The following is a 27,940-nucleotide window of genomic DNA, read 5'->3' as shown; positions in this document are numbered from 1 at the left end:
GGCACCTCCCGGCCAGGCAACGGTGTCACAGCCCATCGAGCCCTCCCAGCAGGACTCTGCAACGCGTCACCACGGGGAAAGGCAGAGGAAGGCAAAGCAGCAACGATAACTAACACAGAACAACAACAACAAAAAAAGCTTTGGTTTAATACACTTCCTAGGGTGACATCCCAAAATAAATCAGAGATGCGCTGAAGCTCCGCTGCGCCGAGTACGCTGGCATCGCCATCCAGCCCCCGCCTACGAAGAGCAGGGCTCCTCACGCCAGCAGAAGCGACAGATTTAAGGCTGTGCACGGCTTTTACCCGGTCTAAAAGGCTGGTTAACATCTTATTAAAGTCCTTATTAAAGGTCACTCATATAGTACAACATAATTACCCCCTGCTTTACCGAGAGCGAGGCAGGGGGGAACATCCTCACAGTCCACGGGCCCCGTTTTGCTCCTGGGGATGGGGCGAGGGGTGACCAGACAGAATTGGTCCGGGCGGCACCGGGGGCAGCTGAGGGCAAGCGTGGGGTGACAGAGGCAAGCGAGAGGTGACAGTTACCACCGAAGAGGAAGCGAGCAAAGCAGGCGCACGGCTGGAGAGGTCTCCTGCGGAGGAGCAAGATGACTCTCCTAAGGACTGAGCGGCCAAAAAGGCGGCATTGAGTTCAGCGCTCTTGAAAAGGCACGGCATGCCAGCCGGCCCAGAGGGACCTATGGGGTGCCTGACCCCCCTCCCCGGGACCCCTGCCTCCGTGCAGCGGACGGTGAGGAATAAATAAATCCTCGCACCATCCCACACCACTAACTCCGGGGTGGAGACCTCACTGGGCTGCCCTGCTCTTCGCAGAGCCCCGTAACTCTCCCTGCGTGCTGAAGTCCTCTCTAACTGCTGTGCTGCGGAGAGCTGAAGGTTTCCCTTCTCTTTGCCCCCGGCTGCCTCCCTCTCCGAGTCAGGAGGTGCAGATTTGTGGTGATACATCCTCAACATCCCGAAGTCCTCCCCTGGGCTGTCTGAACACAGGGCCCATACTCTCTTAACCCAATTACTACTTGGGTTTTGAGTGGGCAAAGACAATCCACCCGCTTCTGCGAGTGGCACGGCCATTGCTCGGAGTTCAAGGATCTTATGTGGACAACTGTCTTATGATTTAGTTTTAGGTAGTCCTGTGAGGAGCTGGGAGCTGGCGATGATCCTTACAGGTCCCTTCTAACTTGAGATATTCTACGATTCTATGAATCGATGCTCCTGCACAACTACAAAGGCAGTAGCAACGGCAGCTCTGCACTCCGTGGCTGTTTTCAGGGATGAAGACATGGGTCAGCTGGATGAGAGGTTTTTTTTTTTTTTCACCTGGGTCATTTAACGGCGTCTATTGCAGCACAGAGTGGCTCCTCACCAACGGCACATGGAGCCGGTGGCTGTGGCCAAAGAAACCATTGGCAAAGAAACCATCGGGGGACCAAGATACTGTGTGAAACCCACCCAAAAGTCATGTTGCCCATCCACCATCCCAACATCAACCTCTCGAGGGAAAGACCAGCCGTACAGAAGGACGAGCACCCGTTTCACTGCCTTGCGAGAGTCCGGCCTCACCCAAGACAAAACCCTCATTCTCCAGAAGGGTTTTTTCCGCAAATCCCTGTCTTGGCAGCAGCCAACTCCAGGCTGAAGAAGGAGCTGGCAGGGAGCCGAGCTCTCCGCCACCTCTGCGCTAGGAAGGGCCTTGGACTAGAAGGACTTGGCACAAAAAACCCCCCAGTGTAGATTTGTACCTCAAGCTTATGAAGACTTGATACCTGGATTCAAACTTTGCTTGAGCCCCTTCCTCCCAAGTTTGAAGATTTCCCAGCGACCCTGTGAAGACAGGTCCAAGACAGGGATGCACCAGGAAGGAGCACAGTCCTACAAGCAGCACTCCGGGGCAGAGGGATGCCAGTGGGTTCAGGCAGATTTTCCCTTAAGCTGTTTGATGCACAGCCTGAAGTTTGGGAAAGTGTCATGGGTAAGAAACAGCTGGAGAAATTAAGAGAAACAAGGTCTGGAAAGTTATGTCACCTTACTCATCATTCCCACACGCAATGGCAGCAGGTCAGCAGATAAATAGGAGTAAAGAGCCTATCCTGCCACCAAAATTTTATCTGACAGCTTCCCTACTCAGTGCTCTGCCAGCGAGATGAAGCGGAAGTGACAGCAGTGGCTCCCGGACTGATGCTTTCGCTTTGCCTCAGCCAGGCTACGACCGCAAGCTGCTCCCACAGCCAAAAAAAAAAAATATATAAAAATCAATGTTTTGTTTCATAAACAGTAAAGCTCTGCAGATATGGACCTTAAGCGGCAGCCCAGAGGGGATTAAAGCACGAGCTACCCCAGCAGCACAGGCGTAACAGCGTTTGTAGGGAGAGGGACGCTGTCTGCAGCGCAAACGTACCTTGGGTCCCCACTGTGTGCCTTGGGTAACGGAGGTGTTCAAGCAGCAAAGGGAGGCGTTGGCTGCTCCCCAGGTTTGCTAGCTGAACCTCGCTGGCAGAGCAAGAAGTCACCATCCAGCCAGCATTTGCTGACCGGCTACGGAACCAGCAGGCAAGCCCCACCCAACCGCAGCCCACTCAGGGTGTGGATGACACATGGACATCTCGCACGTTTTGTCCCGACAGCACAGGACAACACCAGGGAGACAGGCAGCTGCCTGTCAGCTCCTTGGGTGGTACGTGCAGGGCTTTTCACCCAAGCAATGCCTTCTCCTTCGCCTCTCCCGCCCTCGATCTGCTCCTGGGATCCCTCAATCCAGCTCTGGGGCTGCTCCTCAGCCCCCCGAAACAAATGAAAGCTCTTGGGGTCTGTCACCCTTGCGCAAAGGATGGGGCTGAGCCTCTGAAAACCCAAGTGTAATAGCTAAAGCGATTCCCAGGTGGCCGTTCCATGCTCCAGCTTCCCTTGTGGTGGCCCAGGTAAAAGTCCTGCAGATGGTCAACAGCATAACCATGGCTCAGAAGCCCGTGAAGACAGCCCAGCAGAAGCTGTCCCAAAACCTGCAGCTTCCCAGGGAAAAAGCAGCGTTGTGCTGGCACAGAGGCGGAGGGTGCGTGGTGAGGGTGCCTGTGCTGGAGGTAGAGATGCTTATAGACACGCTGCGAATGGGAAGTCATCACCCCGCAACCTTCATCCTGATGAAGCATCACCGTGCCAACACCTAGTATCCAGGTTTACGTCTGTAATATAGACTCGGTAACAACGTATGTTCACTTACTCCTGGCTCCAAACCCCTCCTTGGCACTCACTGTATTTACTTTTCATCTTTTCTGGAGGGAACAGCTTGCAAATATCCCCAAGTCCCCTTTTGCTTCAGCTCCCCAGGGTCTCCGTCCACGGGTACGGAGCCTCCCCGCAAGCCGTGCGTGACGGCCAGATTGCCACCCCAGAAGCGAAGCCCACCCGACGCCCGGCCCTTGTTCCGAGAGACTTCATCTCCGAAAAATAAGAGGCCAATTTCTCCATTACACCAATCAATCCGCTTCTCTGCCTCTGCCAAACCACTCGCAGCTGAAGGAGACACTCAGCAGCACATTTCTATCACGACTCAGCCCCTCTTTAAGTTACTCACAGGATTTAAGCCGGAAAAGTAGCACCCGTGGGGCTACCAAAGCCCAAAAACGCTCCCAAAGAGCTGATAGCACGCAGGGCGTGGGAAGGGGGTATGCTCTGCTGTCACTCATCCGAGACAGCCCGGCATCAGGGGCACGGTGGATGTATATTTGATGTATATTTGATGTACCTTCTCGCTGCTCACGTTGCTACCTCTCCCCTCTGTGGCTGACAGAGCGCTGCTGTCAGATTTTTGCCTCGTGCTCTTTTTCACTGTCTGCATTTTCCATTTCTTCCTTGTTGTGAAAACAACACAGCAAAAACCCCATCAGATATAACACAGAATTGGGGTTTAAGGGGGGTTTTTTTGGGGTTTTTTTTGCCAGTAACAAGGCTGGGATCTGGCTCGCAGGGTCCCTGCGGTGCAGCTGCCAGGGCACACAGAGAGAGGGCAGAGGCACAAGAAATTATGAATGCTATAGGAAGACCCACTTGGAAAGAGAAAGGCTCCTTGTTTGTTCAAAACAAACTGGCAGAGAAAAATCCTGGATGGAAAAAAAAAAAGAAGTAATTTTCTACACATTTAGCTCAACAAACCCTTTCCCCAAAGACTCTACTGGCAATTCATTCTGCCGGATTTGTAGCCAAGAAGTTCCCACCCTCCAGAGACATCAGATCAACACACGGAGGGGGTTTGACATGTGCCACGGAGGTGCAGAGCTCCCTGCTGATCCATCCTGGCACATGGACCGCTCCGCATGTGTTAGCCCTAGCCCAGGGAGGCAACACGTCTCGCATGAAGGGGACAAAGAGGTGATGCACGAACAGCAACGCTTAAAGTAAATGACAAGGCACAGATCCTTAATAAAGGATGAAAACTCTAAAGAACAGCCAAGCTTGGGGATGAGCCTTTGGTTTAGAAAGGAGGACAAACCAATCCTCACGGAATAAACCCTTTAGGTATGAAACATGACAAAATCTTTGAATTTGAATCCGTATCTACCATCTCCTGCTGGGTGACTCTGGAGAACCATTCCAACGCCATGGAAAACATCTTGGTGCAAAGGCTTAACTCAGCTTGGAGCTACCAAAGGTCCAAGGGGTGAGGAGAGACTACTTCCAGTCTGCCTCTAACCACACGGGTCTAGAAGAGGAGTAACCACAAAAGAGTGATGGCTCAGCAGTGTCACAGAAGGGGCATGGGTTGGCTTGAGTGGGGCACGTCCAACCACGCAGCAACGGGCAGACTGCGTTGCTTATACGATTGCTCTGCTCAGAGTAGCAGCAGTGACTAACGAGTAAGGAGGAAGAAATGGGTTGAAAAATGGGTTGAACAATTAGAAGGAAAAAAAGATCGAAGCATAGAGAGGCTTGTCCAGGCAAAGAAACAACATTTTTCTCTCCTGGCCAAACTAAATGTGCGATTGATGCCGGGAGCCTCTGATGGTGGGCACCAAACAAGGCTGGCTGGCTGGTTAAATTCTATTGATCTCACCTTCATGAGACCTGATGTTTGATCCCCTCGATGTCAGACTGAGTTAGTTTGATCTGCTAATTTAGAATACCAACACTGCTTAATGTGGACCAGAAATAATATCTGACATGCTGCCCTTCTGCCGGGCTCTTAATGAGCCATTTGAGGTGTTAATAGCTTGGAGACCATCTTCATTTCCAGCTCTGCCACAGAGGATCACATGGTGTCTGCTGAGGGACCCGGAGAGAGTACATTACAGCTTAATTAACATGCAGAGCAGAAAAGGGAGCTGTCGGAACGTCCGCAGCGCTAACGAGCCAGCAAGGGGGCTATGCCAAACCCTTCGGAGCAGAGGCCGCTATCCTGCCAGACGCTCAGGACCCTCAACCGCTACTGACTCAGCGGAATTGGGCGACTTAGCACCCGCTGGAAGAATGAGCGCCTGCAGGTTCGGGTCCAGCAAAGCCAATTCAGGCAGAGACGGGGTAATTAAAAGCTGAAAACTGATTCAGCATTCACGTTTCCAAAACCCTAAATTGGTTCTAAAAAAGATAAGAGTCAAGATAAACAGGCAACCGGCCAACAAGTGGCCCCAGAGGAAATTAATTCCACACAGGCTTCGCTGTAATGTGCTTGTTTCTCTGTTATTATAAAATGTATGCATTGTTCCATCGTCAAAATTAGATTCTTCCCTTTAGCTTGTAATTAAACCCTAATCCAATTTACCAGGAGATGACAGGGGCCTCCAAACAGAGCTTACAGCCCTGCTCCTCTTTTCCTGCCCACCTCCCTCCACCTGCTTGTGCCAACCTTCCTCTGCATTTTAGGGTCTGTTCCTGAAGGTGCCGGGCATCAAGAAGGGCCACGCTGAAGACTTGTTGGTAAGACCTGGCTACCCCAGCGGCCGGGTCTTCTCTCCCAAGCCCTCCACACAGCCACAGCTAATTTCCAGTTCCCAATAGATGCCCTCCTCTGATCCCAATTCCCTGAACAAAACTGTTTACTGATGATCTCTATTACTTGTAATAGCAGCACTTCAATGCACAACGGTTAACTTTGCTCGGTTTCCTAGAGGCATTATGGAAAAACCATTTGCTACTGTAATTAAAACTGCCCAGACTAGACTGTTGTACTATGCAGAGAGGTCACAGAGGGAAGAACAGCTATAAATGTGTTCATAGATGTCCTCCAGCATGACTACAAGATGGCTCTTGGGCTTGGAAACCACAGGCCAGCGCTGGATAGCCCTGCTCCCCAGGGATGCTCAGGCAAGTGCTCCCACCAACATCTACAGCTGTACCCGAAGCCACAGCAGAACCTGCCTTTTTGCCGTAAACCGCTAAATAGCTGTTTCATGAATATGACGCGCAGCTTAACAGGTGAAAACTCACGTCAAGGTGGTGTCTGCCTCAGGCCACGATGGTCTGAGAAAGCAGCTTTCCACACCAGCTTCCCTTCCCAGAGGAACCAGTATGGGGGCTACACCAAAGCAGCGGCAAGAGACTGGGACAGCAGCACATCATTCTGGTGGCAGTGCCTGTGTAGGTTCTTCGTATGGAATGATGACAAATAGGGTTGGCAGGGAAGGAAAAGAGGTCGTGTTACGTATCAGCTTGTCCCAGCACCTAAGCGTGCGTTTGTAGCTCCAGAAATAAAGCAGTTGTCTAGGTTATGGGGCTACGCGGAAAGTGTCACAGCCCCAGCTTGGCTGGAGAATGTTGTCTCCTTCCCAGCGTCAAGTTGGCGGTGATCACCTACTCCCTGAGCACCTAGCCTTACCACAGGTAGGTGGTAAGGTGCGGGTGTTATTTCCACAAGGGGCAGTTGAAAGCCATTTGTCAGACCCCAGGTCAACAGCCCCAGTCTTTGCAAAGTACAAACAGGACGCCAGGAAGGAGAAGAGCTTCAAGGAGAGGGCAAAGGTGCACATACCTCAACTGGCTCACATGGCTGCCTGTCAGGAAAAACCAGCGGTACTGGACAAGAAGCGGGCTGCAGTTGGTCATCTTGATGGAACGCACATCCTCAGTGTCATTCAAGACACAGCCGAAGTCCAGGGCCATGGTCTGGATACGGAGATTCGGGAAGTAGACTTCTCCCCGGATGGTGACCTGCTCCTCATGAGGATGCTCAAGAAACCGTATCTTCAGAACCTTCTCTACTACCCGGATACTCAAATCCTCTTCATAAGCAGGGTTAAATCTGATGGAGAGATGAAGTTCCTCCCCTACCTTCAGCTTCACAGGCTGCAAGGAGATGAAGAGTATTAGTCACCGGTGCAATGAAGTCCCAAGGTCTGACAGCATGAAACGTGTAAGCGTTCAGAGTGTGACCCCAATGCAGGCTTCTCAGTCCAGCCTTCCTTTTCGTCAGTGTGTGCCTGACGGCAAGCCCCACGCCGCTCTCAGGCTCCCGTCTCTGCACTCTGCATCAATACAACAGGGGAATAAATACTGTTCTACGGAACCCCAGACCCCCAAAAAGCTATACGCCAAATACGCAACCCAACCAGCACTCTGGTGCGCCGGGGCCTTTCGCCCTGACTCCAGAGGAACTCCTTTATCCTCACAGCACAAGCGACACTGCCCTGCAGCCTCACCCTTGCAGGGGCTTGTCGCTGGCATGGCGCAGAAGCCGTGGCCATGCCTACAACACATGTTTAGCAGAGCCCACGTCCAACACCTTCCACCGACAGCAGGGCAGGTGCCCGGCAGAGGCTGGAGGAGCACCCTCAGCCCTCCCAAAAGCAGGGCTGCCCTTGAAGGGAGCCAGCTGCTCTTGAGGATACCTGCGGATAGCTGCTGGAGATGGCTTCCAAGAGACACCTTTACTACATGGCTTGCCCAGACCTCATTGCTTGCTCCGTTCTCCTCAGGCCTTACAGCCAGGACATCTTTCCCCAATTCAGATGATATTTCTTTTCCTCCAGCAGCTCACTTTGAACCTGATTTTAGTTTGGGTCAGTCTACTGCTGTCTCTAAAGAATAAACTTCTCTACTAGAGGACCTCCAAACAGAAATGTACCACCACACTCCTCCCCTTCAAATCCCACCTGCAGGAAGGTCCATGGCTGCTCACCTGAACATCTGCAGAGAGGGGCTGTCGGTCCGTGTCGCAGATTAAGAAGGGTTGCTCTAAGGCCAGGACAACGCTGAGTGGCAGGGAGGAGATGTTCTTTAAAGAAAAAGGCTGGTACTGAAGAGTTAGGACATCACTGGGTTGCTACAGAAACAGGAGACAGAAAAACCCAAACACCTGAAGTGGCCAGGGACCTCCTTCCCTTTCTGATGCATTTCATATTTTTCAACCCCGAAAGTGCTCTATTTGCAAGCGCTCTACATCACTATTCACTATTTTTATTAGCTTCTACCCTTCTAGAAGGCTTTTCTCAAAAGTAGATTGGATGCTTTTCACGTTCAGAAGCCACAGCATCCTCTGGGGGATGGGGGGGAAGAGTCGTCTCATGTACAGATGAGGGAATAGGACCCTGAGAGGCGGCAGAGGCTTGAACAAGGTCAAACGAGAAAGCGAACCCAGACCGTTTGTCTCCAGCTTTGTACCCGCTCTTGGGCAGACTGGCACGAGATGTTTTCCACCTACATACAGTAATTTCTTACAACCTTACTGGCTCTAGTAGCGTCACAAAAGTAGCGAGGCTACTCAGAGGAGAAAAGCAAGCAGAATTTAGCCTGTAGCAGAGAGTCTGCAGTAGCCTAAGGTTAGCTCTGAACATTTACACCCACGTTCAGCCAGCTAGAAACCTCGACACTTCCTTTGCACCATGTCTCCTGCCACCCCTGCTACAGCGACAGGGTGTCTGTAAGCCTCAAAGCTAGGCTCAGCCTAAGCTATTGCTTCCTGTTTAGGCATTGCTCTGGGCTTCCTGCAAGGTTTATATAAGCTAGACAGCGTTTGGGAAACTAGTTTGAGGTGTATTGGCATCAAACAGCTGCAGCGTCGGAGCACTCGATAAATCGGAGAGCATTGGCATCAAGCAGACCACAGGCAGACATCAGGGATAGCTGAAAAGCTTCTAATTAGACCTGAACTGCCTGCTCACAGGATTTTGTGCTTCTCTGGAAGCCTGGGAACCAGAGGAGAGACTAAAACCACAGAAACTAAATAACGAGGTATCTTTGCTTTTTCAGACACCTCACAGGAGATGGAAAGATGATGCAAGAGTCGGGATCTGGAGACTAAAGGGCACCTGCTTTGCGTTGGCATTGTCATCACTGCAGCTGAAGGATGTCTGCAGGTCCTTTGAAGGTGAGCTCGGGGAAATGCAAAGAGCATAGCATCCATACCAACAGCAGAGAAGGCAGAGATGACAGCTTTTCCTCATCAGCCTGAGGAGTTGACAGCAACCTCTGTTTTTCTCTGCCTCCCTACAGGATCACTGTTCAGGCTTCCCTGTGCCTTGGAGGATCCTCAAAAACCTCCCTTCACACCGAGTACAGAAACCGGTGTCTCTCTAAAAGCGGCCGTGATCCCCCTCGGCTGGGCAGCTGTTACCGCATTTTTTGCTTTGGTGAAGTTAAAAACCAGTCCCACCTCTAAAAACATCCTCGCTTACTTGACAAAGCGCCTCAGGAAGGGTGAGGAAGGTGTTTAGCGTCGCTCGGCTGTGGCGAGCGGCTCCCCCAGCCGCAGCCCCAGCACGCAAGGTGGCCGCGCAAAGCCCACGCTCTTCTGGTGGGTCCCACACATCTCACTCCGTGCCCTTGGCTCAGCAGTTCAAGTCTGTCTCCACGTCAAGAAGGGCAGAACAGAGCTGGTGAGACTGTCCCCAACCCCAGTGGCGCAAAATAACGATCTTGGTGTTAATGGCGGAAGCTTGGTCCTGCTCAAATCAGTAGCCAAAGCCCCACGGACCCAGAGCCGCTGCTGAACTTTGTCCTCTGAACACGAGCACACACACCCACAGGCTTTCAGTCATCAGCCACACTATTAAATGCCAGGACGCAATCCAGAGACTTACCTTCTCCACACGGAAAGCAATTTCTCTGGAAGACATGTGCAAAACGGGAGCGACGAACTCGCACGTGACGTCCACTTGCATTATCTGCGCTTTCCCTGCCTTGCTCCCCACGACGGCGTGACACAGCAGTCGCTCCGTCACTACCTGCGTTGCAAGGGTCACGCGTCACCCAACGGGTGCTAGCAGGGTGACCGAAAAACACGCTGCGCTTGCTAGCCGCCCAACCACTGGCGTGAAGGATTTTGATAGCCTTCACGAAAACCACGCCACAGGATCTTGGCCATCAACCATCATTCCTAAGCATAATACTCAGAGAAAGCTGTAGGAACTGATAAGAAAAAAACCCCAACTATATTAGGGGAAACAAGTGATAGAAGGGCCAATGCCAGCAAGCCCTCCTTTGGAAGCTTAGTGGAAAGGATACACAGGAAAAACCCAAATAGCGAGCCTGCCTTCAGGTAAAGAGGGGATCACTCATTCCTAGGATGCACTTGTGCCCTCCTAGAGCTGGTTTTAAAAGAAACCTCCCCAGGAAAGAGGTGTGTCATGCACTTCACACAAAAACCCTCTGCTTAAGCTAGATGCTCCTGCATTCAAGACTTTTTGCTGGTTTCTCATGGTTTCACTTCCCCAAATTCCTCGTACCCTTCCCTCTCATACAACACCACAACCCAGCTCCTCCCTCAGAGCCTACAGCCTTCAAAATCATCCGTGTCGCATGTGCAATGCAAGGAGTCGGGCTTCTGACCAACTTGAGTATGAAGTTCTCAAGACCCAAGGAAGGTAGAAAACCCACTCCCAGGGTCTTGGCTTTGACTCTGGGAGCCAGGTAGCCACACCTATGCTCACAGATGCCCTTTCAGCTTTCCAGGCCAGACACCCTCACCAGCGCCCTTGAGCATTTTAGTTCCTTTCTGGTACCTTTTTCTCCTCTTCAGCAACACCTTTGGGCTCAGGACTGCACAGGGACAGCACCATCGCAGTCAACTAGATGAGTAATCAAGTCTTCCTCAAGCTACCACTGAGCAACCCTTTAAAACACCTTTCTAAACACTAGTATCAGCAGGAGCTTAACGCAGATTTATTCCACATTCACTTAAGCCTCTGTAGCCAGTGGTCCTGGAGCCAGGGGATGCACACCGGGGTTAGCTGGCAGCTTCTCTGCAGAGTTGCTTTTCCCCTGGACTGGAAAGAAGGGGCTGGGGAGGAGAACACCGGGTGACCCTGCTGAAACCTCCCCCTCTGCGCTGCCATCCAAGGGTGCTGCAAGACCTGGCTGCCCTCGGGCCACTGGGGCAAGCTGTTATGGAAATATTGACAAAAGGCAAGCTGTCAATTATAATAATCCCCGGGAACAGTTTCCCATGTGGAGAACGTCACTCCGATCATTAGAGCTGACAGACTGCGTTCGTTTTTCGCCGCCGGGACTCGGTGCTAGACAAGCCCTCTGCCCATGTTTGTCTGCAGAGGAAAAATGATGCCGCTCCCAGACACTCCCTCCCTTCACAGGTGCTTCATTTTACTCGCTGCTTCCTCCAGATATATTACCTTGCATTTTTTAATTCACTTTCTGCCTGCACTCCTACTCTAAGTGCAACTTATTTTCTCTGCCCTTCCTTGCTGCCTCGGCACGCGATGCCTTCTAACCCGCCGTTTGCCCCTGAAGTAGCAATACTTCCTTCAGCCTGTACTTTTTTATCAGCGAGTGGGGTTCGTGGTAGCCATGGAAACACAAAAAAGCCTTAGCAACTGATGGTGGCCAGCAAGGAAAGCAACTGGTGCTGCCATGGTAACTGGTGCCATTAAAACAGTTTCTTGAAAGCACTCGCTCTTTTTCTCAGGCAAACGTCCAGGGGCTGCAGAAGCAGCCCCAGCGGAAGGGACCTCACCTGGGGAGTGCTGGAGGAGCCTTCCAGAATCATCTCCATAGTTTTGCCTGGCATCAGCTCCATCCTCAGCGGTTGAAGCTTAAACACAGGGCCGGCGGGTTTGGGGCTCTGGGAAGAACCTTTGCCCTTGGTGATGGCAGGGAGACGATCACGCTGGCGAAACGGGGTGAAACCTTCCGTTGTCCAATAGAGCTGATGGGTGCGTCGTCCCTTGTTCGTTATCTTGAAGCGGTAACGGCAGGGATCCAGGCTAGAAGAGAAGCAAAGACGGAAAATGCAATGGGAGCTGCTATTCCCCAGCAGTCACCCAGCTTCAGCACCCGATGGTGTTATCTGACTGCACGCTCGGCGATAAAACCACCTCCGAAAAGGCTGACCTGGCTCAGAGCGTCAACAAAAGCCAGACTTTGGTTGCCCCTAAGGTTATCCCCAGCCAGCAGCTGGTCTGTTTGCGTACAAGAAGGAAAAGCTTCATGAAGATCATCTCAGTTGCTGCAGACGGAGCATCACCAGCCTTTGGTGCTTAATACTCGGAGTGTTTTTATGGAGGTGCTTCCTGCGGGTCTCGCTGCATCAGGCGCCAGGCTGGCCTGTCCTGGCTGCAAGAGGATGGAGGAACAGCTTTGCTGCCATTTCACTTCCCCTTGGGAGCCGCTGCTGCCTCAAATGGCTTCCTCAGAAGATGCTACTGGGTGTATAGACTCGCCTGGTGATCTGGACACCACTTGTCCCACTGGTGGGGCCCCTGGCACCCACATTAACCCCCTCACCCCCCCATGCCTTCACGAGTGTCCAACCACCATCGCCCTCAACATATCACCCCTTGCCTGAACCGTGCAGCTGGTTTTGCGTTTTAGGAAGACAAACGCACTTGTGAGAATGTAGGAGCAACAGAAGTTTCCCCGCTATGAATGTGGCAGCAAGACTAGGTCCAGCTGCTGAGAGAACAGAGCAACAACGAGAGATGAATAACTAGAGCTAGATATAACCCAAAATGAATATTCAATGGAAATTGATTCCTTCATGTAAAGAAACACTAACTGCAGGCTAGTCTGAAGTAATTATTTTACCCTCTATAAATCTCAGCATGAGCAGGAAATTATTTGTTCCTGGAACAGTTTGGTTTTTTGAAAGGTACAGAATACGTGGCTTACAAAATGCACGTCTGCCGCAAGCAGCTAAATACCGACACAGAAGCGACGGCACAGAACAAACTAGTCTTTGAAGCAGACCATTCAAGAATGATGTGTACAAGCTTAATACGAAACGGTTTATCTTGCAGACAGCAACAGATGAAAGCTTGGAGCAGCTCCAGGAAAGCCCAACTCAGAGATGTCACCTGGGTCCCACCTCACCTTATGCGGTGGCAGCTCTGCGGCCAACAACAATGCCAAAGAGAGCCTGCAGCGATGACGTGAGAGAGGGGCAGAGGATGATGACAACGACACGAACCACGCTGATGTTGTCCCCCACATTGTGTAGCCAACTTGTAGCTTGTAGCACAGGAAACACTGCAATGTCCCTGCTTAGGTGGACAGCTTGTGGGTGCATATTTAAACTCCAAAAAATCTACTCTAAATTCTTAAAATAGGATTTATCTGCTCTTTCTACGCCAAAATTTAGGTATCGGAGCACTGTGGGCCCTCTTTGCAGCCAGGGAAAGGAACAGGAGTCTCACAAAGGCTATTTTTCTCATTCCAAAATGTCTCCAACACAAGGCAAACAGCACTTTGAAAAGGCTCATTCTTCCCACGTTTATACGGACACGTCTGGTTTCCGACACACGTGTTAGGATGAGCGAATCCCCTCCTCCGAGTGAAGCTCTTTTCAGTTAACACCCTCAATTTAACCTGCCCAACCTCAGTGGAGTTCTCTGCCCTTCAAAGCTGGTCCTGCGGCCACCCTCACTTGCCCGTGCCTCGGGCTGCCGCTGCGGCGTTGACGGAAGAGACGGCGAGGAAAGCAGGGGGGAGGAAGGAGGAAAGAGCGACGACAGCTAATAAAGAGCAGCCTGGCAGGCGAGCTGGGGAAGACGAGCGAACGGAGGGATGATACAGGGCAAAGAGAAATTCTGCTGCTCCTCCAGGGCTCCCCGGCGGAGGGGGAATAAAACAGCACCATTAATTTAGTTGAGGAGTTGCTAACAAGCCTCCTCCAAGGTTTTCTGCTGTTGCGAGATGATGCTCCATAGCGAGTGAAAAAGCAAGCAAAGTTATTGCAGAGGGAAATATGTTTATACTTGTAATGTGGTGTTTTCCAGCCGGAGGCTTCCGAGACCTGCTGTTTTCCTCCAAATCTGTTTGATAAAGTCAGGAAATAAATGTATTATAACTAACGGCAATTCAGTGACAATTTAGCAACTGGTTTCCATTTTGGTGGCTTTTGAGGGTATCTAACAACTTTCAAATGGCCATAAAACGTTTCCAGAGAAATCCCTGTGGCTTCAGTGAAATGGAGCCAGGACCTCAACTGCTGAAGAACAACTAGCCTGAAGGACTACAGCAAAACTCCTCCTTGCTGAGCCCATGGGAGAAGCGGGAGCTGAGATACCCTACCTGAAGTGGGGTCCCAAGTTGAGCTCCGGAGCAAAGGGTTTGTCAGTGACAATGGTGGTGCCGATGCCGACAGCCCGGACAGGGATGACGTAGGTCTGGCTGTTCTCTATGAAGACCTTCACCTCGTCCTTGAATTTCTCAGTGTCATCCAAGTTCGCTATGACAGTCACAGACACCTCAGCCTCTGGGGGGATCACTCCTTTATTGGGTGCAATCCTCCAGCGTGAGCATTTGCCAGCCTGTAAGACAAGCCAAACACTAACTTAGGATGAAAACCAGGGACCCTGGTCTCTTGTGGGGTGCAGGAAAAGGAAGGACTAAAGATATGAGGATAAAAAACAAAGGCTTAATTTCCCTAAATCTAAGCTATGGTGTCTGGAAACAGCAACTATGCAGGTGCTTATACAACCTGTATTTTACCCTCCTTTGACAGACTCACTTCAGTAACCCAGTTTTGCCCAACCCAAGGGATGTTCATCCTCAGGAGAAGGTTATTCCCCCTCCTTTGGGGTGCGTGCCAAGGGAAGCTACTTCCTCTCTCCTGGCTCCCCGACAATGCTGGCCGGGTTTGCATAAAGGCTCCAGGCCAGAGGAAGCCAAGACTGCTCAAACCCCACCGCGGCAGCCACACGCCTGGGGGACACTGCTGAGAGCCTGAAGGATAACTCCACAAAACCAGTTGATCAAAACCCCAACACCAAAGTCTTCTTTCCCAAGAGTTAAGCAGCGCTTCTCAACAGCCCCTGAAGGACTGAAGTGCTCGGTTCCCACTCATCATCAGCTGCAGCGAGGTGCCCCAATGCCCTCTGCTTTGGAAAATTGTGCTATAAATGTTTATAGCAGGGCAGTGAAGCAATACGCAGAAAGAAAACTGGAAGACACGTGCCCTGTGGGCATGGCCTGGGCTTCCCAAGCACTCTCTTCCTCTGGTTTCTCATGGACCTCCCTCTACAGATGGGGCAATATGGACCCCAAGCCTCTCTAAAACCATGCGGGAGCAAGCTTGCGGCAGACAAATGCATGCAACGCTCCCTGACCAGCATGAAATGCACGGGGGTGTAGGTGTACAGCTTTGAAGTGTCCATCACGGCGTTAGTGGTAGATGCACCCCAGAGGTCAGTGCTGTGGTTGGGACAGCAGGCACACCCAGAACACTGCAGCATTTTAAGAGAAAAGGGTTTTAATGAAAAGCAATGATGAGCTTGGAGGCCTGACATGATCCAAGTGCTTGATCCAGGTGACAGTAGCTTGAGTTTCCATCCGTCAGGCTGGTGGCACTGAGCTCTAACAGGACACCAGCCAGCCCAAGGGAGAGGAGCATCAGAAAACCAAGCAGCACTTGAAAGTTATGGAAAGCATTTTAAATAATCCCCCAAAACGACCTCTGCTAATGAGGGTAAGACTAGCCAGAGGCCAGGGAAGCAATAACTTGCTGAGCATTCAGGGTCGCAGCAGCGTGTGTAGGTGCCCCAGCTACGAGAACTCCTGGAGAGCAGGTCAGGTCTGCATGCCTGCATCCCAGGATGGAGCATGCTTAAAGGCATCAAAATTATTCCAGGTGCTGGCAAAATTAACAAACCCAGTTCCATTGAATTTGTCCTCTAGAGCTGCAAGAGAAAGTCTTAAAAAAAAAGCAAGGTGAGAGTGGAATGGAGGAAGGTAGTTGGCACAGGGTGAACGCTGGAGCCTGGCTTCTCCATGGGGAGCAGGCTAGGCTTTTTTCACTCCTACATCTTCTACATTCATTACTACCTGCAAGCTACTTTCCACTCTTCTGGTTTGGAACCTCATACTCTTTCAGGGAATATTCTTATATTCCCTTTGAGTTCTGGCTAATTATCAGTTTGTTTTCTGCACTCCTGACACTCCTTGGCTGTGGAGGAGAAGTAGTGCTTCAACCAGGCTGAACGTCAGGGCGTCCAGCTAGACTGGAAGACGGCAAACAAAGCAAAAAAACTAACAGCAGAGTTCTACCTGTTCACCCAGAGAGATGACAGTCATTGAAACTCCAAAAACCAGCCCCAAGTTCATTTTCATCTCAAAGGCCGGTGATGCACACAACCCCAGGCAGAGAGACAAGAGAAGACTGACCTCACTCGCCACACAGGATCTCACGGACCCTCTTCTACTGTTCCTGCAGCCCCTGCACAGCTGATCACGAGCCCCAGAGGCATCCGCTGCACTGCCATCAGCCAAGAGCTACCCAGCCGCCACGTTCGTGCCCAGCCGGTGGGTGTTAGCTTTTCATTGACATCAACGTACAATTTTTCCTCTGATTCATGCTGACACGGGGTAGCTCGCTTGAAAAGGAGACCTGATAGCTCTGCTCCAGAGGTGAATCTGCAAGTCTGCTATCTGACAAAGCTCATTTATCAAAGCTTGGCAACAAGCCGGGCAGTAAATTGTACCCAAGAAACTATTACTGAGGAATAATGATCGGCTGTCTCACTGGAGCCAGACTTGGAATTGCCCAGGGTGACCCAGCGCAGCCCCACCATGCCCTGCCAGGCCAACAGCCCACTCCAGAGGAGCACGATTTGCATCGTGTCCTCATTCTTTCAGTTAGCATTTGGTGTGGGTCCAAGGGGCATCTCTGGACAGGAGACCTGCCAGGACCAAAAGGCTCTGCCAGGCCAGATTCACTCCGGTTTTTAGGTCAGCTTCTGCCTACACCCTACATATCCAGGCTGTCTCCCAGAGACAAGAAATCTCTTGGAGCCACGCTAAAAGACCCCTCCACTTGGAAGACCAAGATCTAACTTCTGATGACATCCCTGCTACTGGATGATCCTTGAATGCTCCGGAAAATGATGCAATACCTGAATGCACTGGATAGACAAAGACAGCGGTTATTTTTGCCCCGTAGGAGCTTGCACTGTGGGACATCAGAGTCCTCGAGTGCTAGGCAAGGGTTGGGATCAATCATTTGAGAAGTTCAACGCTGAGATCATTAGCTTCTCCCAGGACAGATGGCCATCCTGAATGAGAGCTGCCAAAATTTGGTTATAGTGGGCACCAGCATGCGTCAGAGATGGATGGATGCCCACCCTAAGGGATGACTGAGGAGCCACCACACTCAGTTCTCTTGAAGCTGCTTAAAGATAGTTAATCCAAGTGATCTGGTCATTCTGGGCGTGAGGCTGGCTAGATGCTCCCACCAACAACCAGCCTCCTCCTAGCACCTCAGCACCAGCATCTCCTCCGCAAAAGCATGGGGACCGCTTCGCTTCAGCCTCTGCCCCAGCGCACCATCAAGGGGATGTTTTACGAAATCGAAAGGCAGAGCCTCTAAAGCCGATAAAAATATCGGTGTTGAAGCGTGGGACTCGCTGCCACTGACAATGGCGCTTAATTTGGCACACTCAGTTCAGCTAATAGCAGACTGCTGGGTGAGCTAACGAAGCTTGTCTCCGTCTGCATCCCCTGCCCATAGCTCACCCCTCCAGACCCCATCTGCCCTCCCTGCTGGGCTGGGGAGACCAGTGCCACCGCTCTGCACATCGGGGCCTGGAGCCAGGACACGGGCACGGCTTTTAATAACCAAACTCCTGCTTTTCCTTTGAGAAAGGCACTCAGCTGAATCACTCTTGCAGGAGCATAATTGGCTTGAAGACTTCTACCCTTCTTTAATCCAGTTCATCAACGGGTGCGGCACAATGCAACGAGTTTAGTTTCCCTAGACAAGCAGAATAGCAATTTCTTCAATTACTGAAACACGTCAATTTTGAAAGGGCCCGAACTCATATGAGATACCTGATGTGATAAAAACTTCTTCCCTGTGGCCAGGTTTCAGTCACCTTTCCCAAAGTCTCCTCCAAACCTCTGCTCCCCTTTCTAAAAGCCATGTGCCCTGGACCTAAGCCTGTGCAGGAAGGCACACAGCCCCCCACCTTGCTCACGTTTTGGTAGAACTGGTTGCCAGCACAAGGCTGAACTCGCCCTGACCCCTGTTCGTGACCGATGCCGTGAGTTTCCAGGCACGGTCGGCCACAATAAGCGGTTCTTTCCAGGCTCGGCAAGACCAGACCCCAAGCCAGATGGAAATCAGCAAATTGGTACTGCTGTGTTGGCAAAACACGGACTTTAAAACCCAAACCAATGGTTTAAGTCTAAAGGCGAGCTTTTGGTGCACCGTGAGGCTCTGGGGGGACAGCTCTGGAGAGAGTTAAACCCATGCATCTCCTCTTCAAGAGCTCTGCTCGCCTTGGAAGAGATGACACAGCCAGTGCCCAGGTCAGCGCTTGCCCACACCCTGGGAAAGTGAGTTTAACACTCATTTCTAAATCGCACTGCAGATATCATTTGAAGGGCACGGCTCTGCCTGTGTCTCGCTATGAGCAAACACTGACGGGCTGGCTAATTATTCAGATGCTTGGGGAGATAAAAAAAAAAGTAGTAATTTTCAGCAGATTTAAAAAAACACCCTCTTGTGAATTCAGGTCTGCTCCGACTTCAGTGGGAGCAGTCAGAGAGAGCTACAAAGAATGCTGACACGCTCTTCAAAGCCTTCCCTCCCCACAGCCTGCACAATTCACCCAGATAACAACAAAATCACCCATCAGCCAGAACAAGAAACAGAATCACTAAAGCCACATCCCTTTACCAGCACTGTTTTTAAGTTTATCGCCATGTTTTGCCGTCTCTCCATATGGTTTTCTTTAATAAAGGGAACATCGGCAAAAGCTTGAGATAATAAGCAACGCATTAGTAAATGAAAGGAATCCTGCACTAATGAGGAGAGAAGCGAGCATGGGAACGGCGTGTTTTCTCCTTGCTTACACCGAGTTTGACCAAGAGCCTGAAAATCAGTTGACTTTTCCCCAGTGAATCCCAGTGAGAAGATAAACAGTTACTCTTATTTTTTTGAAATCAACAAAATTTGGTCTCTTCCGCAGTGTCGGCTCCAGTTGAACCTCATGGCAGCTCATCCCTGGGAAGGTGGAAGGGGACCAACTTGGCAGGCTCTCTCCCAAAGACGACAACACATCTGGGTGTACGACCGCTGCTGGCAACCAGGCAGCAGCGAGCTCCATCGGGAGCACAGGGCTCTGGGTTAGGGAGGTTAAGGATCAGGTCAGAGGAGACAGGACCCCAAATTAGGGCTGCAATGAGAAGAGGAAATCCCAAGAAAGGTTTTTTCCTCTCTCCTCCCTCATTACAAGGCACCAGGAAACCACTGTTTGCCTCCCTGCGGTCACGCAGAACAGACCCAGCATGGTGGTTACGCAGAAGAAATCTGCCGCTGATTACCAAAAGTTACACCCTAGGCCTGTCTGTCCTTTCCTGATCACACAGGCACGATATGCAGCTGCCTTCCACGATGCCAAGAGACGTCATTCTTAGTAGCTGAATAAAAGATCCCTGAGAAGACGGAATGACAAAGAACAAGTAGAAAATGATCAAAGAAACATGCTTTTCCCTCTCTGCCTTTCTGCAGGGAGAGCAAACACTTCCATTAATCAATACAACTTTTGCACTCGTCAATATGGCAAAAACCAGACGCTTGGGGAAACAGGAAGAGGAGATGACGGCAGCAGCAAGGAGAGACAGTCACCTTCTCCAGCAGGTCGCATCAGCCCCCAGCTAAGCTGCAGCAGCTCCTTCATGTGGACCTATTCCTCCAGTCTTTTCTACCCACGAAAAAGGCAAACCCTTCCCTTGTTGGATCCAGAGGATGCTCTAAGAGAGCAGTTGGGAAAGCTATCTGACAAGGAAGAGTACATCAGAGACCGGATTCAGCAGATGCGATGCCACGATGACATCGGTCATCATTCAGAACACACGATGACACCGGTCCCAAGGGTCACAGACCTGCAGATGCCCTGGCAAGCAGGGAGAAGCCAACAGACGACTAAGGTATGAAGCCCCTACACTCCAAACCCAAAAATCCCCGTCTCAACACACAGCTTTGGAAGCTTTTTATTTCTTTCCTTCTGGCAGCAGAGATGCTCAGCACTGCTCCCCGCAACTCATCCAACGGAGGAGAGAAGAGAGGGGTATGGGGAAGCTTGTGTCTGAGGGCTACCCCAGGTAATTCCTTAAATCACTATCCTGAGGTGAAGTTATCCACAAAAAACCATCTCTGCTCAGTCAGATAATGCTCTTTTCTCCTATAAAGCAAGAAGAAAAGCTTGACTTGACAGGAACAGCCATTTGCACGTGATGGTTAAGGATCCCACCAAGGTGCAGCACGGCCATCTACATTACAAGACACCAGCCTTCTACTTGTCCTGTTGGTGCCCCCTCATTCAGTTAGTCGAGCTGCCAGTCAGCGTGTTGTAACGTTGCTGATCCAACGCTGCTCGTGAAAATTTCGATCACAGAATCATTAAGGTTGCAAAAAACCTTCAAGACTGTCAAGTCCAACCGTCAACCCAACACCCCCATGCCCACTCAACCATGTCCCCAAGTGTCACATCCACACGTTTTTTTGAACGCCTCCAGCGACGGTGATTCCACCACCTCCCTGGGTAGCCTGTCCCAATGTTTGATCACCCTCTCGGTAAAGAAATTTTTCATAATATTGAGCCTAGACCTCCCCTGGCACAACTTGAGGCCATTTCCTCAATAGCTCTTTCTTTCAGGTGGGGACCGTGATCTATAAGCCTATCTAAAGCAAACGGCCATGGTTTCGAGATCAGTCACCAAATGCAGCGATCCCCAAGCAGGAAATCAAAGCAGGAGCTTTGGCATCTTGGAGAACACAAAACTTGGGTTCAGGGGCACAAGTGAATGGAGGATGCTGGAGCCACCCACCAGCTAGGCTAAGGGCCAGCCAGAGCCAGTCCTGCTCTGATGTGCAGTTCACGCTGGCGTCAAATTTTATCTCCAAAATGATTCGGTTCTCTCCTCTTCCCATCAATAAACCACCAAGCAGAAGCAAAGGGCAAAACTTCAACCGAGGCAGCAAACCAGCACCAAAGCAGGCAGCTGCTGAGGGCAAGGGAGGAGCTCAAGCCACATCTTGCCAGCCGCCGTGCTGCTCCCATCAGGCAGGCTCAGCATCACGGGGCTGAAGAGCCCTTGTCGAAACGGCTGATCAACCCACCTTGCACGGGGAAGAAGAAACCTCCTCCAAACCCTGTGTTTCAAGCCCCTCACAGATCCCCCCTCCATTGGGGAAGCAGATCCCACGCAGGTTCAGCATGCCAGCTAAACCCGCCTCCTCTCGCTGCGCTGTGATGGAATATCTTGCTTTCCCTCTCAGATAGCGATATGGATGTGTTGTATATATATAAAAAAATCATCAAGTCACAGGCTGCTATGGACCTGTCATTTTTGTTGGAATATAGCCCCACAGATACTTACCATCTCTGTCCAGAAGGATGCAGGGATGACAGTCTGATTGGAGAGGTGGAGAGTTCGAGAAGCATCTTGTAGAACTTGGATACTGCCAAAATTTATCTTACTTGGGTGCACGTAGACAACTGGTCCTTCTCCAATGCTCACTAAATGGATTTTCTGCTCCAGGAAGCAGGTAGGCAAGATTAAAAACAAAACAAAAAAAACAAAAACACAACAGGGAAAGTTTACAAAGACTAAACAGCCCTAAGGGTACTCCAAGACTGAGGGATAACGATGGTTGGTTGAAGTTTTCAGTGTTGTAAGCCTGAAGCAGAAGGCCTGGGAGCAAGTGTGGGATCTGGAGTGATCCCATCTAAAAGCCACAAGCTCCCGTTACCAGGGATGAAGAAACCCAATTTCTCCTGCTTGCTTTTTCACACCTCCTCCACAGTTAGCTCTCCTTCCTCTACCTTGTGCCTGCTCCCGCTTCCTTTTACTGCTCAGCCTTGCCCCAAACCACCCTCCCTGACTTCTGCTGCTGCACAGCCACGCTTGGAGAGTAACTTCTTTAACATTCCCAAAGCTACACCTGTGAAAATCAGCACAAGTCGGAATCAAAGCAAGCTCTTCAGAGCAGAGCTCATGCAAGTTAGATGCTTCTGACTCACGTGTATGTGTATGCCTGGTATTGTATGAATAACAGACATTAATTATTAATTACATCACTCAAGCAGTAATTTTTTTCTTTTGACAGTCTGAGACCCAAAAGTTTTGTTCTTGCAGAATCAGCACAGACTATCAGAGGAGGAAGGCATATCCCTTCGCTAAATCACCTTCTCCCCTCATTAAAAACAGCGAGAATTTATCCCATCTGGATGGATTTCCCTAGTTCTAAACACCCCACGTCTTAAGCTGGATCTGAATGCATAAAACTCCCAACACCGACAAGAGGCTGCATGATTCATGGGAGTAGGATTTAACCACAAAAGAAACCAGCCTCCAGGATGTAAAACCTTTAGTGGTGTCTGGCTCAAGGAAATGGCATTGACAGCCATCAGAATCGCTAGTCCAGCTCAGCCAGAAGCAGCAGCATCCAGAAATGCCCGTCCCTTGACAGGACACTAACAGGACACTACTGCCTGCAAGCAAGAGCCAAAAAAAAAAATCAGGGGTTTGCGTGACCGTGTATCCTGATAGCAGCCAGCTGCAGGTCCCCTGCCCGTGGCACACGAGGCTGCCTTGCCACCAGTAATCCCAGGGCTGGGTTTTACCGGCTCCTTACATACACTAAACTGAAGCTGGCGTGCAGTCACCTGCAACCAAAACTCCAGGCAACACACCCATGGAGGGACCCTACACAACTCGGATGAAAGATCTGTGCGATATTTCACCTGTGCAAAGACTTGGTATCAATACCAAAGGGCATAGCCTAACTGCCGCCAGCCAGCTTCGAGCCTAACCACCACGAGCCGATCTGTTACAGATCAGCTTAATGGGTGCACCCATGTGGCTCAATCTCGTTTCTTTAGGGATAGCTGGAGTTCTCCAGCCGAAATGCTCACCCTTTGGGCAACGAAACCCAACACAGACATCTCCAGATAAAAAAATCAAGGCAAGGTAAAGTTTGAAACTGTAAATTGTTAGCCCAAGGGCAAAAGCTTTGCAAAAACACTAGAGTTAAGCTAGTAGTTAAACAGAAACCCTCCTTTCTAAGGGAAATGTGCCTTAGATTTATGAGCAACTGTTTTGTCAGCCTTCCTGTTGACTGGTTTACATTCACATCAGCAACAGCCTGGGTTGAGATGTTCAGTGGCATCCGGGGGATTTAGCAGCATCATTTCCATTCATTTTAATGAAACTTTAAATCCCTGAGACTACTTTCAAAATGTCAGCCTTCCTTTCTGTTACAGAAAGCTTAAGGTTCCCAGCAATCCTCCGACATCCTCTTTCATGCTCAGAAAGATGACAAGGCATTAAAACAGTTGCTTCAAAAGTTAATATAATTTTAAATTAAAGTTTAATTAACTAACTTTGTTCTAGATTTCAGCTAGATGAAGTCAGGACACCGCATACAACGTCCTCTTGCCTACATTTTGTTGTCGCTGTTGTTGCATATGCCTGAACACGAACATCATCTTTTGGGAGACTTAGGTCCATCCCATCTTAGATCCCCTCTCCCATATCTGTAATTAAGCACCAGGTCAGGCTCTTAGATTATCACCTGCCTAAGAAGATACTGTCCTTCCTCTTCTTTAGATGTTCTTCTCAGATGAGCTGTTGCTCATGCCAAGAATCCTTCTTTCCTTGTCCACACCAGTCATATATTACAAGCTGTTTTTCCAGGAAGGATCCCTGGAATTAGCAACCCTGCCTGTACACTTCACGCCCCACCAAGATGAGTGGCACGAAGGCTCACATCCCCGAGGACTCACCAGCGGGGATCCTTCCCCGCCAAACACCGCCACGCGAGCGACAGTGTCCTGCTCGCCCGTCCCCTGCGCTTCCAGTGTAAACGGGACCTCCACCGAGCTGCGAGGCTGGACGATCCCGCACGGCACAGGGCTGGAATACCACACAGCAGCATCCTCCTTGTGTTCCTGTAAGGGACAGGATCAAATCAACTTTAGAGGGAGCTTTGAAACTTCTTGACGTCTACCACGTCGACAATGAGCACAGGTTAAAAAAAATCTCCAGGAGAAAGCAGAAAGGTGTAAAAGCAGATGCAAGACTGGCATGGGCTTAGCATCCTCAGAGGGTCCAAAAGCTGCTGCACCCACAAACACCTGCTCCTGTGCTGGCAGCCTCCTTGCAGCAGCTTTTCACAACCCTCTAAGTTCTCCTGCATGAAAGCACCCCAAAGACTAGAATACAAACTGCACCCCCAAGGAGTTTAAACTGCCCCCCTAAGGAGTTTATATTCCAGTAGGTTCCTATTTAACTGCTTCCTAAGGTTTATATTCAGGTAGGAATATAAACTCAGGAACCTACCTGCATATAACACAGCAAGGTCTTATCCAGAACGCCTTTTTTTTTTTCCCCTAATAAACCCCCTGATATCATTTGAGGGCGGGAGACGGATGCGATACCGAACCTGAGGAAGAACCCCGTAGCAGCCTGGCAGATCGCCGTCGTTCACAAGGGTCAGCATCTGCCGATAAGGGAATTTTAGAAAGCACCGTCCAAACGTCACGACGGGATTGAGTGCTCGGAGCGGAGGAACTATGCATCTAGGCAAAGAGATGACCGAAAGGGAATTAGAGATACTGAAGGTAGAATGTGTTTACTCCCCAAATAGCATGAACTGGAGCATAACACATTTGTCACTGTCAAATAGACATGTAATGCCCCCACGGCGATAAATCGCCTTTAGGTTCTTTTTACTCAGCAGCCTCTTGTAAAGGAGGGGCAAACCCCGAGACTCAGCACCGCAGAGGCTGCCGAGCGCCCAGGCAGAGCACGGTGCCCTGTCCCAGGGCCCTCTGACAGCCCAGGAGGCTTGCAAGGACCAACAGTCCCAACAGTCCCAGCAAGGCGTGAGCTCTGGGGGAGCCTTCCCACCAGGGACCGGCGCTCACCAAGGCTCGAGGACCTCAAGACTCCGGTGTCTCCATGAAAAGTGACTCCATCCTCTCCCGTACAGCTCTTGCCCTGCCTGAAAACTCAGCCCCTTGTCCCAGCGACAGAGGGCACAAGCCACCACCTGCCTTACGCCGCGGGTGATCACCCTCTCCCGGTTCCCAGACTTGGTCCTTCGCCCCCAAGGGTCCATATAACTGTCTGTTCCCATTTGTACCTCTTTTCTAAAGCTGCAGCCCAGGCGCTGCCTGGGAGAGGGAACGGCACCAGCGAACCACATCCCTCTTGTAATTAAACTGACGCCCACTGCAGCGCGACAGGGTTGAATCTGGCTGCAGCAAGAACAACTTTCGGCTTAAGTCTGAGAACGTGAACGCTCCAAAGAACCAGAGGAAAGCAGAGAAAACCTGAGCTCACCCTTCCACACCAGGGGCTATCTTTCCCTTCATAAGATCTTGCCTTTATTTTCCCCTCACAGGTCCTGCTGTAAGCCCCTTCCCCATTTGCACGTGCCTTCGTTAACCGAACCAGACACCAGCTTTCAGCAGGCTGCTCACTGCCTCCCCAACGAACGTTTGCATTTTGGTCGCAAGCCAGCACAAGTCCATCAGCTGCCGGAAGGAGGAGGGATGGCCCTTTGGAAATCTGTTACACCTCAAGCACCAAAAACCAGGCCAATAATGAATGCAATTACTGCTCCCTTTAGAAAAAGGCTCAGGGCAATGCCTGTCTGTTGAGCACAGGCGCTTCCCAAGCCCGGCTGCTTTCAAAGCACTGCTGCTCTCGTATCTAGTTGGGCAGAACTAGCTCATGAAGCAACGCTTCTCGTTTGGAGCCGGTGCCATGCAAGGCAGCGTGCTGGTGGTGGGTGCATGAGGAAAGAGGATCAGCTGCAAGGAAAGCGCCGGTACCTGGCTGTGAGGAGCAGCGCCAACACCTCCTTGCCAACACCATCCACGTCCACCACCAGTGCCAGCTCGTATGTCTTCACGGTGTTGGAACACAGGGTGACCTGGAAGAGAAGAGCATCAAATACTTCATCACTCCCACAAGCCGTCGTCCATGCGTGGTGTCCTCCAGTTCTCATTCCACGGTAAGGAAAGGATTTTTGACCTAATTCTTCTGCTGGCCCATGCATAGAGCGCAGTCTCTGAGCGTAGCAACAGTCTTCTGACAATATCTGATTTTTTAAACACATCATGCGGTTATCAGGGTTTAAGCTAAATGAAAGGACAATTAGCCTAATGCTCTACTCACCACTGTATTAAAATTAAGGGACCAGTTTTTAATCTCTACTACAATAACATAAATCCAGAGGAAATCTGATTTTAACGGAATGAGCTCAGCTTTGCAGTGGGAAGCCGAGGACAAAACGTGGCCCGGCAGATGCTGTGCAGTTCACGGCTGCCGGAGCTTTTTCAGTCCCCGTTGGAGATCACCGCAGCGAATGCAGCTCCTTCTGCCCAACAGGAGGGGAGAAAAGACCAGGAAGAAAAGCAAATTGCTTTATACAATGACATCTCTCTAACAGCCACCTTCTGTCCTCATCCTCCTTCTTTAAATCAAAGAAATCACTCTAAGCAGCTCTCAAAACACACACAAATGGCTTCTGTCCTTGACCATATGATCTTCAGTTTATGATTTTGGAAACAAAACGGTGCTCCTTCAGAAAAGTCCAGAGTAACCCAGTTAAAAGCCCCACTGGTGCATATGTATCTTACTCGCGTTGTACTCAAAGCTAGCGGCGCTAAAGCCCCCTCGTACACCGGCAAAGCTTCAACCCCGCCTGCTGAAGCACCTGTGGCTGGAATCTTCCCATACCTGGATATCCAGGAGTCCCTGGGAGCGGATGGTTCCTCTGCAGGGCGTTATGGTGAATTCGGTTGGCTTGGCGTGACCTTGAGCTCCCTTTCTCCAGGATGGACGAGTGTTGTCCGACATCTGAACGAAACTGGTAACGCTGGGCTCTCCCGAGCCGTCCCCAGGAATGCGAAGGTTGAAGGTCATGGGCACCAAGGAGGTGTTAGCGAGGCGGCATGACAAGGTGCGAGGAAAGCCTAGGCAAATGACACAAAAATGAATTTATGCACCAATTTATCCCGTGATTCCTGGCCTGAATATCCTGCTACGATAAAACTGCGCTTGGAGTTGAGCTCTTTACAGTCTGAATTGCAGCTAACTGAAAAGCTAAGCGAGGAATTAGTCGTCACTTAGGTTCCCTTTTAAGCTGATCACAGAGATTGCTTCCTCAGAAATGCCCACTCTTAGTGACGCTGAAGACCAGAAGTTTCTCTCTCTGTGAGGAACGCCTGCCCCAAAACCAGCACCAATTACTTCTCGCTTAGGAGCGTGCATCCAGACAGACCATTTATTCGGAAAAGGCAACACACAAAATTCCCTGTTGCTTCTGTGAACGCTCCCACCGTTTTCAATGTATAAAAGTGGTGTATTGCCATCGAGAAGCTACAGTAGAAGAAAGGATGGATGAAATTGGGAACTACAGCATGACGCAAAGCACTCTAATGCAGTTTCCCCAGGCAGGATCCTTAAGGCATCTCCGGTTTTGGGGCAAGCAGACTGAGCTGGTGACAGTTTGCAGCCCATTTCACAGG

At 50.6% G+C, this 27,940-nt stretch overlaps 1 protein-coding gene across 1 annotated transcript in view; it reads right to left on the bottom strand.

Annotated features, from left to right (window-relative positions):
• The window catches only part of HYDIN (HYDIN, axonemal central pair apparatus protein), a gene marked incomplete at both ends in the record, with an annotated part of 93,733 nt that overhangs the window by 54,008 nt on the left and 11,785 nt on the right, over positions 1–27,940 (bottom strand). Inside the window, 11 exons of the mRNA XM_010288184.1 lie at positions 6,928–7,292; positions 8,125–8,268; positions 10,025–10,168; positions 11,914–12,163; positions 14,469–14,707; positions 21,777–21,929; positions 24,185–24,320; positions 24,470–24,480; positions 24,844–24,979; positions 26,240–26,340; positions 27,150–27,385. Of these exons, the coding sequence (XP_010286486.1) occupies positions 6,928–7,292; positions 8,125–8,268; positions 10,025–10,168; positions 11,914–12,163; positions 14,469–14,707; positions 21,777–21,929; positions 24,185–24,320; positions 24,470–24,480; positions 24,844–24,979; positions 26,240–26,340; positions 27,150–27,385 (1,915 nt within the window). The remainder of the gene's footprint in view (positions 1–6,927; positions 7,293–8,124; positions 8,269–10,024; positions 10,169–11,913; positions 12,164–14,468; positions 14,708–21,776; positions 21,930–24,184; positions 24,321–24,469; positions 24,481–24,843; positions 24,980–26,239; positions 26,341–27,149; positions 27,386–27,940) is intronic.

This window comes from Phaethon lepturus, unplaced genomic scaffold (genome assembly GCF_000687285.1).
Source record: "Phaethon lepturus isolate BGI_N335 unplaced genomic scaffold, ASM68728v1 scaffold18665, whole genome shotgun sequence".
NCBI lineage: Eukaryota > Metazoa > Chordata > Aves > Phaethontiformes > Phaethontidae > Phaethon > Phaethon lepturus.
Note: the sequence above shows the minus strand (reverse complement) of the source record. Positions and strands in the feature narration are given on the sequence as shown.